This window comes from Conger conger, chromosome 19 (genome assembly GCF_963514075.1).
Source record: "Conger conger chromosome 19, fConCon1.1, whole genome shotgun sequence".
NCBI classification, from domain to species: Eukaryota; Metazoa; Chordata; class Actinopteri; order Anguilliformes; family Congridae; genus Conger; species Conger conger.
Window position 1 is genome coordinate 14,824,091 of NC_083778.1, and position 17,276 is coordinate 14,841,366.

The window sequence follows — 17,276 nt, forward strand, 5'->3', positions numbered from 1 at the left end:
AGTTTCATGTCGAATCCGTTCCCCCGTCTGTGACAAACGGCTCCGGTCTCACAGCGGCGTCCAGGCGAGGTACGAGCGCGTGCGCTTGATGAACGCCCACGTCACGCTCCGCGCCGCGGCCATTCATCAGCTTTGTGGTTTCTGTTGTTGTCGGGGGGCGACCGCGTATTGGATTTGTAATGGAGCTAACATAAACGGCTCCTACATGGGCGGACTGAAAGCGGCTCGGTTCAGCTCCCCGGGGGCACGGGCAGCGCTGTTAAACGGTTTTACAGCCCTGCCGCACGGCCGCTCGCTCTGCTGCACACCGCTCATTCGCCTTCCCGCGGTCAGGGTAATGTTTGGGAATTGATGGCGCTTATTTAAATGTTTATAGCCGGGCTTTAAAAACTTTCCTTTTTTTGGCCTGTATCGAATTTTTATTTTATTTTTTATTAACAGTGGCTTGTCCTGTTGTAAATTCAGCCGGCGCAGTGATATAATGCCATTTTGCCCGTTTACTAGCAATTATGCACCTCAACAGTGAACTCAATGAATATGAGTAAAATTGCGTATTTCAAGACGATTACAGAATGTGTTATTGCCACAGTCCTATGTGTATTGCTAGCACATCCTTTAAGCATCGTTGACCACACCTGTTCGTGCTCGGTGCTCCTCTGATGGGGGAAAAAAAGCCTTCATCCCGCTTCAGCTAGACATGATAAAAGACCACCTGGACAGAAGTCAGCTTTGGGTTTATATAGTACATAGAAAAGCTATGCATTAAGTTACACATTCAGCGTGTGCGCTTTTTGCAAAGGAGAAGGCAAAAATATTTTAAAATAAAAATGTGTATATTTGACCATAAAATTGTTTTACATCATTTACAGCCACTTATCAACTCTAGTAGATTTTCTTCCAGGACAAATGACACAGGTTGCATTTCTACCACACAGGTGTACAATACAGCACAGAGGGTATTGCCCAGGACTACAGATAGTTCCACTACTTTTCATATATGCGGGTCTGATCCTCCATTCTGTCTGTGGAGGGCGGGTGGCCATACCCCCAGTAGTGTACAGTCGCCTCCATATGACTGCATCGCCACTTTATCCCCTCTTTACTCTAGGGGACCTCCTGAACACATCACAGAGCACTCGGACGGACAGTCCAGTTAGCATAGCCAACAATTCCATCTAGCATTTTCAATCTCTGCTGTCGAGTGTGTAAATAACCCACAATATTAACAAACTGTTTCCTGAAGATAGTTTTTTTTTTTTTTAGAAGGAGTTGTTTGACACATGGATGACTGTGGCTTTGACCTCCACGGCAGCCGGCAGCCCTTCGCCCTCGACCCCGAGCCGAGAGAGAGAGTCGCAGCCTCCCAGAGAGTCCCTCGAGGGCGATTTCGCCAAACCTCCGAAAACGGGGCGGGTCCTCAGGGAGGAGTAGGCGAGCGCGCAGGCCACTGAAACGGCCCCCAGCAGCGCGGCGAAGACGCCCATCACCGCCCCGTCCTCCCACCTGCGCCGGCCCTCCAGAGCGGGCCGCAGGCCGGCGGTGGTCACGTTCACGCACTTCACGCCGTGCGGGCGCTGGAAGCCGGGTATGTCCACGCACACCTCGTACCGGGTGGAAGGGTCCAGGTGCGTCAGGTTGTACGCCTTCACGTCGGAGGGCACCCTGGCCGCGAACGCCGTCGTCAGGCTGTCGGCCTTCGGTCGAACCGGTGACCATTTTATGCTGGGGGCCAGACCGCCGTGCGAGGCCTTCCAGGACACCAGGACTGAGTTGTGCCGCACGGACACGACCTGGAGCTCCACGTCCAGGGAGCCGTTGAGGGAGCGGGGGAAATGGCCGTTCACCTCCACGGCCACCGACCGGAGGTCAGCGCCCACCAGGTTGTGTGCGACACAGGTGTAGAGCCCCGCCTCGCGCTCCGTGATGCCCTCGATGTCCAGGGTCCCTTCCGGGTGCAGGCGGTACCGGTCCGAGGCCACGCCGGGCCCGACCCGCTCCCCCAGCGGGGTGATCCAGTAGATGTGGGGCGGGGGTTCGGCGAAGGCGCGGCAGTGCAGCGAGACCGCGCCGCCGCTCCGGGCGGCCAGGCGGGGCGGGAGGCTCCGGGGCGAGATGAGCGGGAGGCAGGTCTCCGCCATGTCCCGGAGGGGCACCCCCCGAACCGGCCGGCCCCGGTGCTCCGGGGGCCCGGCGCAGACCAGCGAGTCGGGCTCCACCAGACGCAGGCGCGTCCCGCCCGCGTTCACCCAGCGCAGCACGCAGTCGCAGCGCAGCGGGTTGCCGTGCAGGCCCACCTCCCGCAGGTTGGGCAGCGACTCCACCGCGCCCCGGGGCAGGGCGCTCAGCGCGTTCCCGTTCAGCATCAGCGTCTCCAGGCGCCGCAGGTCGCGGAAGGCGTCGGGGTGGACGTAGGACAGCCTGGGGTTGTTGGTCGCCTCGATTTTGGTCAGCTCGGGCAAGTTGCGCAAGGAGAAAGCGTCGATGGACACCAGTTCCGGCATGCTGTTCATCCCCAGCTCTTTCAAGTGGGGCATGTCTGCGAAGTCCCCCCTCTGTATTCTCTGAATCGGATTCTTGTTTAAGTCCAAGAACTTGAGACTCTGGGCCTCTTTGAGGGCGCCACGGGGCACTCTGACGAACATGTTGTCGTAGAAGGACACGCTCTCCAGGCGGTCCAGGCCGACCAGAGCGCCGTCGGGGACCTGCGACAGGTTCATCCTGGCCAGCACCAGGCTGCGGAGGTTCGCAAGCGGCCTGAAGTTCATGTCCTGGATCCTGCCGATCGGGTTGTCTCCGATCATCAGGATCTCCAGCCTCGGGGTGGCCAGGAACCACTGGCTGTTGATGGCCTGCAGCCTGTTGGAGTTGAGGTGCAGCCTGAGGAGGTTCCACAGGCCCAGGAACGCCCCGGGGGCGATGGAGGAGAGCAGGTTGTGGTTGACGTAGAGCTCCTGGAGACCGTTGAGCTCGGACAGGCAGCTGTTCGGGAGGGTGCCCAGCCAGTTCTCCTCCATGTGCAGGGAGAGTAGACGAGGGAGGCTCCCTAAAACCAGCTCTCCCACGGAGGAAAGGTTGTTCTGGGACAGGTCTATCTCCGTGATGTTGGCCAGGTAATCCAGGGGCCTCTCGACACTCGCGATGTTGTTGGTCTGGAGCAGGAGCACCTGGGTGTCGGCCGGTAATCGCTCAGGGAGGGAGAACAGTCCCAGGTCGTTGCAGTCGACGGTTTGGGCTTCCATGTAAAGGGAGCTGGGGGAGAACCAGGGGCGGGTTTCACACGTGCACCTCTGGGGGCAGTCTGCCCTCTTCGCCGCCCCGGAACGGAAAACGGCAGCCACCGCGAGGCCCGCTAAAACCCAAACCGCCGCTGAAGTGTCCCTCATCTTGCCTCCGCCTCCATGTGTGCCTTCAGCGAGCGAGCGGTCCTCACGGACTCTGCAGTCGTTTAGCGCCGTTAACACCAATCGCAGATCCTGTTTCTGAGCGGAGCTGAACAGAAGTGTGTCGTCTGTGGAGCGGGCAGCGTCTCAGGCTCGGTCCCCAGGGTGAAGCGGTCGCGTGTGGCGGGGTAAGCGCTCGGAGCGCGTGGGGACAGGGCGGGGCGGCGATCTCTCCCTCAGGACCGATCCCGCCGCGTGTTTTCACTCTCATCACCCATCGGTGTCACGCGCTCACCTCCACCTGGAGAAAAAGACAAAAGCAACGGATTTCAGTTTCACTACAAGCCTGGGAGAGACCGGCACACAAGTATATTGACTGATTTGCGTTTTGTTTAGAGCCCAGTGAAACGGGATGACTGTGGTTGCAGAATGAAAACAGAGCAGCAAGTTTGCTTTTAGCCTCTGGATTTTGTCGTCAACATTGCGTTTTGTTTTCAAACATCATTGCTGAAATGGCAAACTTTTACAAACCTGTGCTTTATGTTGGAAGAAAATGAGCATTAATGTCAATTTTGTGGGCAGGTACCCACCAACCCAGCTGACACAAAATGTTCTGACAATGTAAGTGCAATGTTTTGCACAATAACATAACAACATTGCCACTACATGGCAGCAACGTTGGGGGAACATTTTATTTGCTGGGAAAGCTTTGTGCATTCCCAATTTTGTTGAAGGACTTATCAAGAAGATCTCATCTATTATCTTCCTTTTGCTTCACGCATCATTATATAGGCTTCATACATTTAGTAAAAACATACAGGGTTCCCTACAAGTCAAGTCCGCCTACATGCCAATGCGTACAATTAGCTTGTGTGTGATTAATTGATAGTCAGTCCACTTGATCCACTTGGTGCGATTCTAATTGATACAACAGCTGCAAAATGATGTTTCTGAAATATGAACGTGCTTTTTCCAGCAGCGACATTATTAAAGGTTTCATAAGGGGGTCAGGCACAGACACAGGCCGCGGGCACTAAATCTGCTGGCTGATTGCCCTGCAGTGCTGGTTTCCCCTTGCAGAGTCAGTGTTCAGTAATTGTTTTATGCATCCTTATGCGTGTTGGTGACTGTCACTCTATTCTTGCTAAACTCTCGCTAAAGCAGCAGTAGGAATGAGGAGTGTAAGGTGTACATTCATTTTCACACGCAGCACGTAACTAAATATTGCACACCACCAGAGTCAAGTAGTTCCTGTCCTCTTGAGTAATCGCTCGAATGTCTGTTGATTCCAGGCTAACCTGTTGGAATGACTTGTTATTTGCTTTGGTTTTTAATCCATTATTGGCAACTATCAACTGTTCATTTTGGTCATGGAAATCCGATATTGTAAGGTTTGAGTTTTGAGTGCAACCACTGTTCATCAGGAGGTTTGAACATATTTATCAAACATATTTATTTAATGTTATTTTTCTGTTCCTGTGCTCTGAATCTATTATTTCTCCCTCGTGTTCTGTTCTGTTATTTCAGTGAAATGTCAAGAGCACAATGCATGCATATGTGGGTGTATATGTGCACTGCTTTGTGTGTGATTTCTTATGAGAAGCACAACCCAGCATCTCCCCACTGATTCACACATCTTCATGTGTGAGGTGGATTTAGATGTATTCATTTCTATTGAGGGAGGGTATACACGCAAGCTTTAAAGCATATTTTCCTAAAATGAGTCATTTGTGAGTCAGTTATTTTTAACTGACTATAAGGGGCTTGGTTGTTATGGCAGATCAAAGCCCCTTCTCTTGTGTTATCTGGCACCCTGGTAAAGTCAGAAATAAACACTTTCCTGGCAGAAATGCACTTGTGCCAACGGGCACTCACGAACCTCCACTAATGACCCAAGCAGTTTGTAATGGTTGCCATTTAGAAGTTCTGTAGCACAAGATGAGGGAATTTCGCAGTAACTTAACTTGGGTGAAAACAGGGAATTGCCAAAGGACCAAGGCCATTTTAACTTGAGTGTGAGTGTGTTGTGTAAGAAAAAACGGTGTGTCAGCAGAAAGAAAAGCCAGGCAGTAGCTGTGGAAATTAGAGCAGAAGATGGATTTGCCAAATCGTGCAGAATTGCAGGATTCTGGTGGTTCTTCTGATGCTGTAGCCTATCCACTTTGAGGTTTGATGCGTTGTGTGTTCAGAGATACTATTCTGCATACCACTGTTGTAATGTGTGGTTATTTGCGTTGCTGTCACCTTCCTGTCAGCTTTCACCAGTCTGGCCCTTCTCCTCTAACCTCTCTCAGTAACAACACGTTTCTGCCCGCAGAACTGCTGCTCATTGGATGTTTTTTGTTTTTCACACCATTCTCTGCTCGAGAGAATGATGTGTGAGAAGATCCCAGGAGCTCAGCAGTTTCTGAGATACTCAAATCACCCTGTCTGGCACCAACAATCATTCCATGGTCAAAGTCACTTAGATCACATTTCTTCCCCATTCTGACATTTGGTCTGAAAACTGCTGAACCGATTGACCGCGTATGCATGCTTTTATGCATTGAGTTGCTGCCACATGATTGGCTGATTCAATATTTACATTAGCAAGCTGGTGTACAGGTCTACCTAATAAAGTGCTCACCAAGTGTGTATTCCACAATCTGGTGGGATTTGACCTTATACAGGAAGTTGAATGTAAAGATTTTGCGCCTTTGCATGGCATTGTGGGTAGTGTAGTTTTTCATAAATGAAAAGGGGAAAATGATGCTCCAGATACTTTCAGTCCTCTGTGACGGTGAGTGCTGTGCAGAGCAGATTCATTTGGTGGGGAAATCCATTACGGTTGTCTTGAGGAGACTGCCTGCACTGTCAGACTTGCCGCCAAAAAAGAATTTGGCTTCGCTTTGATGGATGTGCAAGGCGATCCGAGACTCTCACACTCGAGACGCTCGCACACAGAATAATTGGTCCTTCTGCAGTTAATAGAAAAAAGCATCGCCGCTTTTTGTCGCTCGGCAACAAGGATGAGTCATGACACGGTTTAGGCCTTTTCCGCAAAAAAATTCCGCCAGATGCTCAGACTGGACTCTCACACACATACAGGTGTGTGGAGTCCAGTAGCATATGCAACAGCTGTCCGTCGCCTGCGAGCTCTAGGCTTGGTGTACATCGGGGTCGGTGAAATCCTGGAGACTGGTTTAACCCGTAGAGGAGCGGCTGTTTTGGAATGCTTTTTCTAAATTCTAAAGTCAGTGTTCTAGAACTCCGTTACTTTCAGTCAGCAGTAGTGACTGTGACATCAGCATTAGAATGTTCAGTTATGAACATTCTACTCACATATGTGTGACCACACACCTTAAAGGGTTAAAACTCCCGAGTATTCACCGTAGGCAGAGTTGTACGTGTTAGTTACGCTGCAGTTTGAGACAGTGAACCTGTTAGCAGCGTCGTGCAGGGGTTTGTTTTTACGATGGTAGACATGGGGTGGGGGGGGTGGGGGTGGGCGGTTGTTGTGGAAAGAATGACGTCAACCATGCAGAATGAGTCATTTGAATTTGACACTATTAAAGCTGCCGATAAGGTAAAGCTGACAGACAGGCAGGTGAAGTGGAATGCAGAAAACACAGGCAGTGCTGTGTCTGTGCGCCGTGGCGCAGGAGTGGGAGAATTTGCATTTATAGTGCAGAAATGCACACGACATGCGGCTTCATGTGTGAACTGTGGAAAAAGTGCTCAGAGCACACTGGAAGGCGGGATAACCTGACTGCACGGGATGTGTGTATGTGTGTGTGTGTGTAAGTGTGTGTGTGAGTGTGTGTGAGAGAGTGTGTGTGTGTGAGAGTCTGTGAGTGTGTGAGAGTGTGTGTGTGTGTGTGTGTGAGTGTGTGTGTGAGAGTGTGTGTGTGTGAGAGTCTGTGAGTGTGTGAGAGTGTGTGAGTGTGTGTGTGTGTGTGTGTGTACTGGTAAACTCCTTGGTGCTGAATGTTAATCTGGAACAGGGCAATTTAAAGAAGAAACGCAGCAGCAGAAGCATGTTAAATACCCTTCAGTAGTTACTAGTGTACTCAGACCCTCAGGGATATTAGTGCACACAACTTGTGGCATCAATAATTACCCTTTTATTTTTTGTGGTATATGTATACCTATGGTATGTATAGCAGTACATCCCAGGTGGGTTACACTCACAGACACACACAGGTGCGCACATACACTCACACTCACACTCACACTCACACTCACACTCACACTCACACTCACACTCACACTCACACTCACACTCACACTCACACTCACACACACACACACACACACACACAGGTGTGCGCACACACTCACACTCACACTCACACTCACACTCACACTCACACTCACACACACACACACACACACTCACACTCACACTCACACATCGTACATTGGGAAGCACCCCCTGCAGCGCTCTAACAGGACCCCCCCACCGCCGGCACGCGAGGGTCAGAAAGGCACTCACCGCTGGCGCCGCGTTCCTCCCCCTGTGCGCGGTATCTCCATCCACAGCCTCGCTCTGCTCCGCTCGCCAGCCACAGCCACACACCCACTCAGCACAGCGTCCCCCTGCACGCCAAAAACGCACGGCTCCAGCGCTCTCGTCTTATCCGCCCCCCTTTTCTCTCTCTCCGCTCCTCTCCTCAGCTCTCCCCGTCCGCTGCCACGGCGACATGGCGCTGCCCGCTTGCCAGTCCTTAATAACCACCCCCCTCCTCTCGTCTCTGCTCCGCCCCTCCCCAGAGGACCAATCGGCAGTCTGATCCCAGAGCCGCCGGCGTCCGGTTGGCTGTGGCGGCTCGACGCTGCTCCGGGAGTCTCTGAAGCATTCTTAGGAGAGAGGAGGGGAGAGGAGGAGAGGAGGGGAGGGGAGAGATGGAGAAGAGAGGGGAGGAGAGGAGATGAGGCTCTCTTCCTGTATCTGACAGTGTCTGTCTCAGACCTTACTGAGCATGGTGTTCAGAGGTGTGTTCAGCAGGGTGACCGTGTACCTTTGGGAATAACACACAATGATCCAGCCCACCTGCCCATCCTACAACCTGCTAACATGTTTGTGTAAAAAAAAATAATAATAATTTTAAAAAAAAGGTTTAAATGCAACTGAATAAAAAAAGTGGGTGAATGGTTAATACTGTAGGTATGCATAGGTCTTACATGATTACAAACATAAATTCACAACAGACCAGTCACTGATCCTTCCATTTGTTTAGACTATAGACTTCCAGTAACAACCCAGATGTGTAAATTCCATTTGCTTTCATCCCCCTCTTGCCTGTTGGCAGCCTGTAGCATAGCGGCTAACGTGCATGACTGTAGCGTAGTGGTCAAGGTACATGATTGCAAGGTTGGTGGTTTGATCCCTGGTGTAGCCACAGTAAGATCCACACAGCTGTCGGGCCCTTGAGTAAGGCCCCTAACCCTGCATTGATCCGGGGATTCAGGGGAATTGTACATGTAAATAGAACGAACGAAGGAACGAACAAACAAACGACTTACATTCCTGATATTAAAAATGTCCAAAGCTGTGTTATATGCTGAGATGTTGAAGCTAATATTACACACTTCACACACAATATTACTAATTTCCCTTTTTTTCTCCACTGAGAACGATGTGAGATTATGCAAATGACCAGGTGAAATGCAGCACGGGCAATTAGCCTAGTTTAATATGAACTCGTGAGTAAAAACTCCCTCAGGGGAAGGACAAGGAATTATTACCTGCTGATGCCTAATGATGTACAGTATGCATTTTGCGCACTTGCATTTGTAGATTGCTTGCTTTTTTTGGATTCCACCTTTAAATGTGCCAATCCAGTGCTAAAATTAAGCATGCACCAATTCCATTCATAATTTAACAGGCAACTGTAGTCTTCTCGGCCCTGAGGCCTAACCACTCTGCCGTATTGCCGACTTCAGGTAAAAGATTGGCCTCGAAAGACAACATTGTGCACTATTTATTTGCAGTCTTGGCTATTTGTTTTTTCCATTTTTGCAAGAATGCTTTGCCAGTGGTCACAAATTAAAGTTAGTCTGGGGATGAGATAAAGGATTGTCACCATGGCTGACGCATTATTTAACCAAGGAAGGTGAATTTTTTCAAGTAGAGACAGAGAGAGGTAAAGATCCTGGAATAGTCTGCCCAAGTCCGTGACAAAGACTTCCACCTCTGCACACAACTGTAGTTCACACCAATTCCAACATATCTTTCACCATTATTAATATACCTATTAATATAACCGTGGCCAGTTCTACAGCCGGAGTGAAAATGTTTTTTTAATCTGTCTGCAGTGCAGTCATTGAGTTTAAATGTGAGTGCTAGCTGTTGGCCCATACAGAAATGGGGAGTTGTGAGCGGGAAACGGCCTCGAACACGTCCAAGGTCGCATGTGTTTAATGCCTCGTGTGAGTGGGAGATGAGAGTACCAGAACGCTAGAAATGATCAAATAGATCTGGAAGCTCGACAGCAATTCAAACAAACCGTTCCGTTTCCAAACGTGATATTTGGGGCAGACGACTTGAGACGTCCGCACGTCGGCTAAGATGCCTGTGAACCACGACGGCCCGGAAGCTGTGATAGAATGACCGTGATAGTGCAGACAAGCCCGAACACGTCGTTACTCTCGATATGTGAGGCTTAAACGAGCGACAAAGGGTGGGTTTTGTGTGAATGTACTCGGTAGGTTTGAAGCGTGGCTGGCTCGGGACACGCCAAGGTCAGAATGTGCAGCGTGCAGCACGAGACTGGCTGTCACTCAGCGTTCTGGCAGGGTTCATTTATCATATTCACTTAAGGGGGCGTGTTTGGAGAATGGAGATGCGCTGACTGGCTCCTGATTCGCTGCTCCATAACTTCGAGGGCCAGGGATGACTGTTGGGACAGTGTCAGCTTGGATAAAGTGCGATTTGGGACAAGGTCACATTTAATGATGAGAAAAAGCGATGACGAGATGTGCCTAATTGCCCTCCAAGTGAATAATCTTAGGCCTCAATGCCTGTGGTGTAGTCTTTGGATTGGCTGGTGTAGTTACCGGGCAGAAATCCACATCCTTGTCACTTTACGTGGTTCCCGCTGGTTGCTCTCGCCGCCTCTGGCCATCATTTGCTCACGTTGCGCGACACGCGGAATGGATGTCCGTGCAGCGGCCTTACGTCGAATCATGTGCTGCTCTTCATCGTGCGCTGCCCTTCATCGTGCGCTGCTCTTCATCGCGTGCTGCCCTTCATCGCGTGCTGCTCTTCATCATGCGCTGCCCTTCATCGTGTGCTGCCCTTCATCATGCGCTGCCCTTCATCGTGCGCTGCTCTTCATCGTGTGCTGCTCTTCATCGTGTGCTGCCCTTCATCGTGTGCTGCTCTTCATCGCGTGCTGCTCTTCAGCGCGTGCTGCTCTTCATCGTGTGCTGCTCTTCATCGCGTGCTGCTCTTCATGGCGTGCTGCTCTTCATCGTGCGCTGCTCTTCATCGTGTGCCGCTCTTCATCGTTTTTGCACATTCCTCTAACTTTTCTTTCCCCCCCCCCCCTCCAGAACTGCCCATGTACAGCAGTGCGAGGAGCTGCGATTAAGAGGTTAGTGCTTTTATAGGGGGAGAGATGGGGATCTCAGCAGAAGCAGAGAAACGGTGCGTTTCAAAATGGCGCCCGGATGGAGCGATGTGAGTGCGAATCAGGCCACTGGCAGGAGATGAATTGCCATTCCCGTGGGAACCCTCAGACTCTCCACAGCGGTGCGCCGGAAACTCGGGACAAACGACAGGAATTAATTTGAGAGATTTTAATCTTTTTATCCTCAAAGTAAACAAAGGCCGAGGTCGTCTGTTTTTCGGGAACGGCAATTAGGTTTGAATAAGCGCTAATGAAATAAGCAGCGTCTGGGTGCCGTGAGGGTATTTCTGGCATATGCCAAGCCTGTAATTGCTCGTAGTCACGGCTCCGGTGTTGAGCGTGTGGGAGAGCAGCGAGGGCAATCGAGGACTCTGCACTGACAGAATCTCCCATACAGTGTCTGTGCTGACCGTGTCTGGCAGTGTTGAATGCAGATCCAGACAGAGTTTCCTGTACAGTGTGTTGGCTGACTGGCAGTGTTGAGAGGTTGTGCTGAAACCGGAGTGTTGATCATCATGGTTGTCGTGCGGAGACGTGCACGACCCTTTCTCTGTAACGAGCCGGCTAATCTCGGGCCGTGGCGCACTTCAGATGACCGCAGTTAGAGGGCGATACACTCGATGAGACTCTTCACAGAGCTCAAAAATGCTGCAAAAGTTGTCGGTAGACTGAGCGAGCAGCGTTCCCGCTGTTCAAGGAGAAAAGGGTGTCTGCCTGAGTATTGAAGTGATAATCTCGTCTTAACTCATCGATCTGAAGTGGCACAATTCGTTTTTAGTTTTGCTCTTACCGACTGCGTGACTCACGTAGGCGGACTATGTTTAAGGGGAATTGGAAGAGACACATTTCCATCGGTTATTAATCTTGCAACGTCTAAAGCGTAAAACTAGTCGATGGAGCGGTCCTTCAGCAGCAGTGGTAAGGCGATGTATCATTTCTGTTGATGTTGCTGCCAGACGGCCTGCGGGGGGGAAAAAAAACATCACACGGACATTTCATATTCATGTCTCGCCTCTTATTTTCAGCTTAAGTTAGGAAGCGAACGGACAGGGCGCAGCGGAAACGAAATGGAAAAGGGTGGAGCTTCACAGAGCCACCGTCGGCCATTTTTCACCAGCCGGCGCTGATTTACAGGCAGAGACAGGCTCCTGTGTGTAAGCCCTCTCACAGATACACGTGACGTTCGCTCCAAGGCCGCTGAACAGTGCACCCAAATGGAAATTATTCAGAAGAAATGGATGCTCCCAAACACACACACACACACACACACACACACACACACACACACACGCTGCGTTCAGGGGTGGACTGAAGGTCCTGTTGTCTGGGATAATATCTCATTTCAGAAAAAAAGAGAGTGGTTTTTGAGCACTGGGTGAAATATCACTCAACTGCCACAGACTGAAAATTGTGTTAAAAAAAGTACTACTCCTCCCCGACATTACTCACGCTGAAGTATTGAGTCTCGTCGGCTTCTGAAGGAAAAAGGGGTCGGGCTCCTTTCATGTTTCTGTGGTTTATAAGCCGTCCTCGCTAACCTGTGAATGGATGGAGCGTGTTTTTAAGACCGAGATCAGTGTTTACCGCGTAATGCGTTCTCCGAGAGCAGCGCTTGGGACGGTCCCGGGCTTGTTCTTTCCCTGTCCATCAACAGGAGCAATGCGTCTGGCTTTCAGAGTTCTGTGATTGCACCGCTGTAATTCCACAGCGAGAAGAGTTGGGACTTATAGGTCACTGTAAGGGCCCTGAGTGTGCCCTAGTGGAAGCTGAATATATTTACACTTCAGGTGCCCCCAGTTCCTGCTTTTCTTCTCTGCAGTCCACTGTGAGCTGGCCCATTGTTTCCTATGGACGAATGGTTCTAACACCTCAATTCCAACACGCCTCCATTTACATATCTATACAAAAATTTGCTTGCACACACAACAGCTGCATTGTGGGAAATTGAGTCCCCTGCCAGTAAAAAGAAAAGCTGAAACACCTGAAAACCATTTCTGACTGCACTTTAGGTTCCATTAACCGAATCCAGCCTTGGTAATAAGTTTATATGCGGTGCACTTAGCCGTGTGCCCGTTTCCTTCCCCCGTAACCTTCTGAAATGGAATTATGCCGATATGAACGGCCTTCAGGGTGGCTGTAACGCATTGGGCTTTTAGCCCCCCAGGGAATACGTCCCACTTTCAAGCTTATGGTTTTGTCCTTTCTGGAACGTAAAAGGAAAGTGCACGTCCGTCTGCATTTCGGGTGAATTATGTCCACGGGTGGACGCCTAACGGTCTCTGAGAAGAGCGCTGACAGCAGTGTCTAAAGTCCAGTGAATCCCGGACAGAACCTCAGGAGCTTTCCCCAGTGTCATCCCCCACCAGTGCTGCTGTGACCCATGCTCATGTCATCTGACCACGTACACCACCAAGCGTCGCCATTTTCTCCCCCCGGTACATTACTCAAGGCCTTAAAATACACTGTGAAGAGCCGCGTTTCAGACCCAGCTGTGAATGGTCGTAATCTGCCAGTATAATTTGCCTGAAGTTGCACAGAGCTCACGCTGGTGTAATTACCTTGCGGGGGTTCTGAGGATACCGTTCCTGGTCTTCACAGTTGAAGCAAATGCCTGCAGACACTGCTGCCGGCAGGACGTGGAGTATTGCTGATTTTGAGGGTGTAGCGGGGGGTATATAAAATGTCATTTAAAATGGTTTGCTTAATCATTTTATAACTGGAATGTTTCCATGGTAATTCCATTGAAATCTCACTTGGTAAGTACTTTTTTGAGGAGGTTATTTATAAAGCTAAAATGGGTGCAGATGTGACCTGTGGCAGTATATATTTCCATTTGACTCACAAGGATCTGGGACACGGGTGTCCTTGTGTATCAATTTTAAAAACGTTAACCAATTAAGTTTTCAATAAGTTAGTTCCAGATCACTGGGGTTTTGCTGCTGATCCTTTGGAGACCTGCAGCACAGATTATTCAGAAGGACATTTTTTTTTTTTTTTTTACAAGGCCTTTTTTGGGTGTAATGGATGCAGTCCCCAGACAGTTGACACTGGCGGATTCAGCTCTCTGCTCAGACGGTGACTGGCACTGATGCATCGTCACATTGCTCCACTGCCTTCACATAATTGATACGACACGCACTGTGCACTTTGCGCAGTAGTTCTCGAGTCAGCTTAAACTGGCGCATGCAGTTCATTTTTCCCCTTCAGGGTGGACGTCACGGTCAATAACAGCAGCTCGTTATTGAGTGACACCCACCCTGGGAGTATACAGCTCGTGTGGCCACATTGAGTGGTAGGTAGCTCACCAGGCCTCAGCACAGGGCTGCTCAGCCCTGCTGCTGGAGAGCTACCATCGCATCCTCTACATGTTGATTTCAATCAGAATTTGGCACACAGAATTCTACCAATTAGCCAGTCAAGATCTCTAGCTGTTGAATGAGGCGTGCTTTGCTAGGGAACCCCTATAGACAGTGACAGGGTGGAGCAGCCCTGCCCAAATCCTTTGAACAAGAAATGAGTGCAACGTTCGAAAAACCAAACCAAAATTTCACCTGAAATTCAGAATGATTGGTGAATATTTAAGGTTAAGAACTCATTTGCCACCAGTGGCATTTCTCATCTCTTATTTTAAAACAAGAACCTGCACTCCAGGTTAGCTAGGCAGAGATCACATACCATTCTAGTCCATAAGTACCTGGAGGTTCACACAATATTAACTGGAGATGACCATGACATTCCATAAGATTCCCAACCCCGATTTATTCACTTAGTTGGCCTTAATTACCACCCTGACATTTACATGAATTACTGTACCGATTACTTCCTCAAAGGATCATTGCAGCAAAGGTCAATCCTGGCTGAAACCAGAGTTTAACATGCTAGGATTTGTAGGAGCAATGGAACTACATTTCCTTACATTCCAAGTGAAGTTTTACAACACTAACCCAGTGTAGTTACAAGCCAATTTGGTTACCCTGGAAACAGAAATAAAACTTACAGGGGAATACCCATGGCCAGTCTCTTTACACCTTCTCACCATAACCTACCTCATACTACTGCATAGTGCAAAGACAGATCCCTTCATTAACTGCTACATACATCAGGGCATAGCAATTTAATATATGTAAAATTGCATGCATTTTCATAGCTAATGGCAAATGTGCATTGAAATCCCATTACCAACCTTAACCATTTCACGGTCCCCATTGCAGTCAAAACATCCCCCTATCCAATAGCAGTTAATTCATTGGAATGATTGCAGAGTTGGGGCATTTTCTGTCATTAGACCCTTACAAGCACATACCTTTGAGACTGCTGATGTCCATGGCAACCAACTACCCTTTTTAAATTTACTTAGGCAGTGTAAAATGGTTTGATTACATGCTCTTTCCACACCAAATGCCCTTATGCACACTTATCACCAATTCCATTAATTACTACATTAAATTAACATGAGAAATTAATCAATTTCATGCTGGCTAGTCTTCAAAGAGATGTAGTCACAGCACAGTTGGCAGAATTGACTTGAATTCCATTTATGCTGCAATTGCATATTGACTGAGCCCAACATGGTGCTTGAAATTCGTAGTACTTGACAAACATGATCATTAGATGCCATTTCTTGGTCGGTTTAACATTGACAACACCAAATGTCCCCAAAGCAATTGCAACTTGAATTTGAAAATAAGGGACAGGGCAAAGGCAGTCTTCTGTAGTTAAACCATCTACTACAAACACCTCAGTACCTGGAATAGTAATGCACCCATGTAATAGACCGGACACCGTGCAATGGGATCTTTAATGAGCAGGCGTCAGTCAAACGCAAGGATGCAGTCATTTGTAATACAAATAGGTGCAGAGTACAGCACAGCCTCACCCAGTGGTAAACAGGAGAATTGCAATTAGTGCAGCAGGAACAACGGACAGCAAGACAATTTTGCCAACATGTTTTTTTATTTTATTTAGGAAAACAAAACGATATAACAGGGTCCATGGGCCAGGGTTAAATACGGGGCCTTTGTAGCGGCTTTTGACAGGAGTATCAATTAAGACAGGGGCTGGGCTGAAGGTGGGGGAATACTGACAAATCTAAATCGTATGCACCTAAAGAAACCCCAAAACAACAAGTTTAAGAATATGCCAGCGACAAGGGGAAGGTGCGCTCAAACTCACTTCAAGTCTCTCGCTTCGCGATTGTGCGGTCCTCTTCAGCCCCCTACCAGTTTGTTTGAACGCAGCCAGCCCAGTTTAAAAAAGCGAGCAGACTGCAGCGCCACCCGGCCACTTGTTGACAAGGGAGCGCTCGCAGTCCGTCGCCGTTTCGTATTCGCGTCTCAGCGCAGCACCTCTCGTGCGCACAGCTTCTAGCATGCGGGAACCCAGACTCACAACTCTCGAGGGGTAAGTCAAGTGAGGACGCCGAGCAACTCACCTTTTATAACGCACACTGCTGGTAACTGCAACGAGCGGCCGGTGCGAATCAGTTTACCAAATTCTCACGCGGGGCTCAATGTGCGCGTAATTGTATGCGTGTGTGTAAGGTATACAATCAAGTCTTAATTGCGTGCTTTGAACTTTTATTTTATTTTATGAACGAACAGTTGTACTTCATGGGTCATAGGACACTATTCATAGTCATTCCAAAATGTTGCTAATGATTCTGTTACGGCTTGCTGGAGCCCATGATAATTACTTCAGATATATTGTCTTAACTACCCAGTGCTTCCTAGTTTGGTCTGACAGCACCTTAATTATAACCCACTCCAGGGAGGATCGCAGGCGCAAGCCAACAGACTGATTGATAGACAAATTAATATCATTGGGCCCTCGAGATAAATCTACATTCTACTTCGGTAATGTTATGCGCGGTTACTTGTTTCAAGGACAACTTGGCGCCTGCCAAAGTCACATTTTTTAAATAATTAAGTCCAAAAGTTGGCAGAAAATCCTTAAACGGATCAGCGCTGGTTGTGCACCCCCGCACTAGGTTTTTCCAATGGACATTCCTAGAGGGACACTCCTGACTAATCCAGTGGAGATCTATAGTCCAGGCTTGTCTCAGTCGTACACAGGCAAACCGAAGGTCCAAACGACAGCCCATGTTGTGTATGTAAGGACGTCTCTCGCACTGGCACTGCAGGGGGAAGGAGCTTTGGTTCCCGGGTTTATCCCGGGATTATCCCAGAGACAGCTGCCCTGAGAGGAAGAGCACTGGGAGGAGAGGCCAAGGGAGGGCAGGGCCCACCAACAGCTCACTTAATCCAGACGAGTACAGGCCAGTCTC

The 17,276-nt window shown here is 49.3% G+C and overlaps 1 protein-coding gene across 1 annotated transcript; it reads right to left on the minus strand.

Annotated features, from left to right (window-relative positions):
• Positions 1-717: 717 nt before the first annotated feature.
• On the minus strand, positions 718-3,676 carry LOC133119128 (leucine-rich repeat neuronal protein 3-like). Its single transcript, XM_061229554.1, has one exon. It carries the CDS (start codon positions 3,381-3,383, stop codon positions 1,260-1,262), a length of 2,124 nt encoding a protein of 707 aa, XP_061085538.1. The 5' UTR covers positions 3,384-3,676; the 3' UTR covers positions 718-1,259.
• Between the last annotated feature and the right edge of the window lie 13,600 nt (positions 3,677-17,276).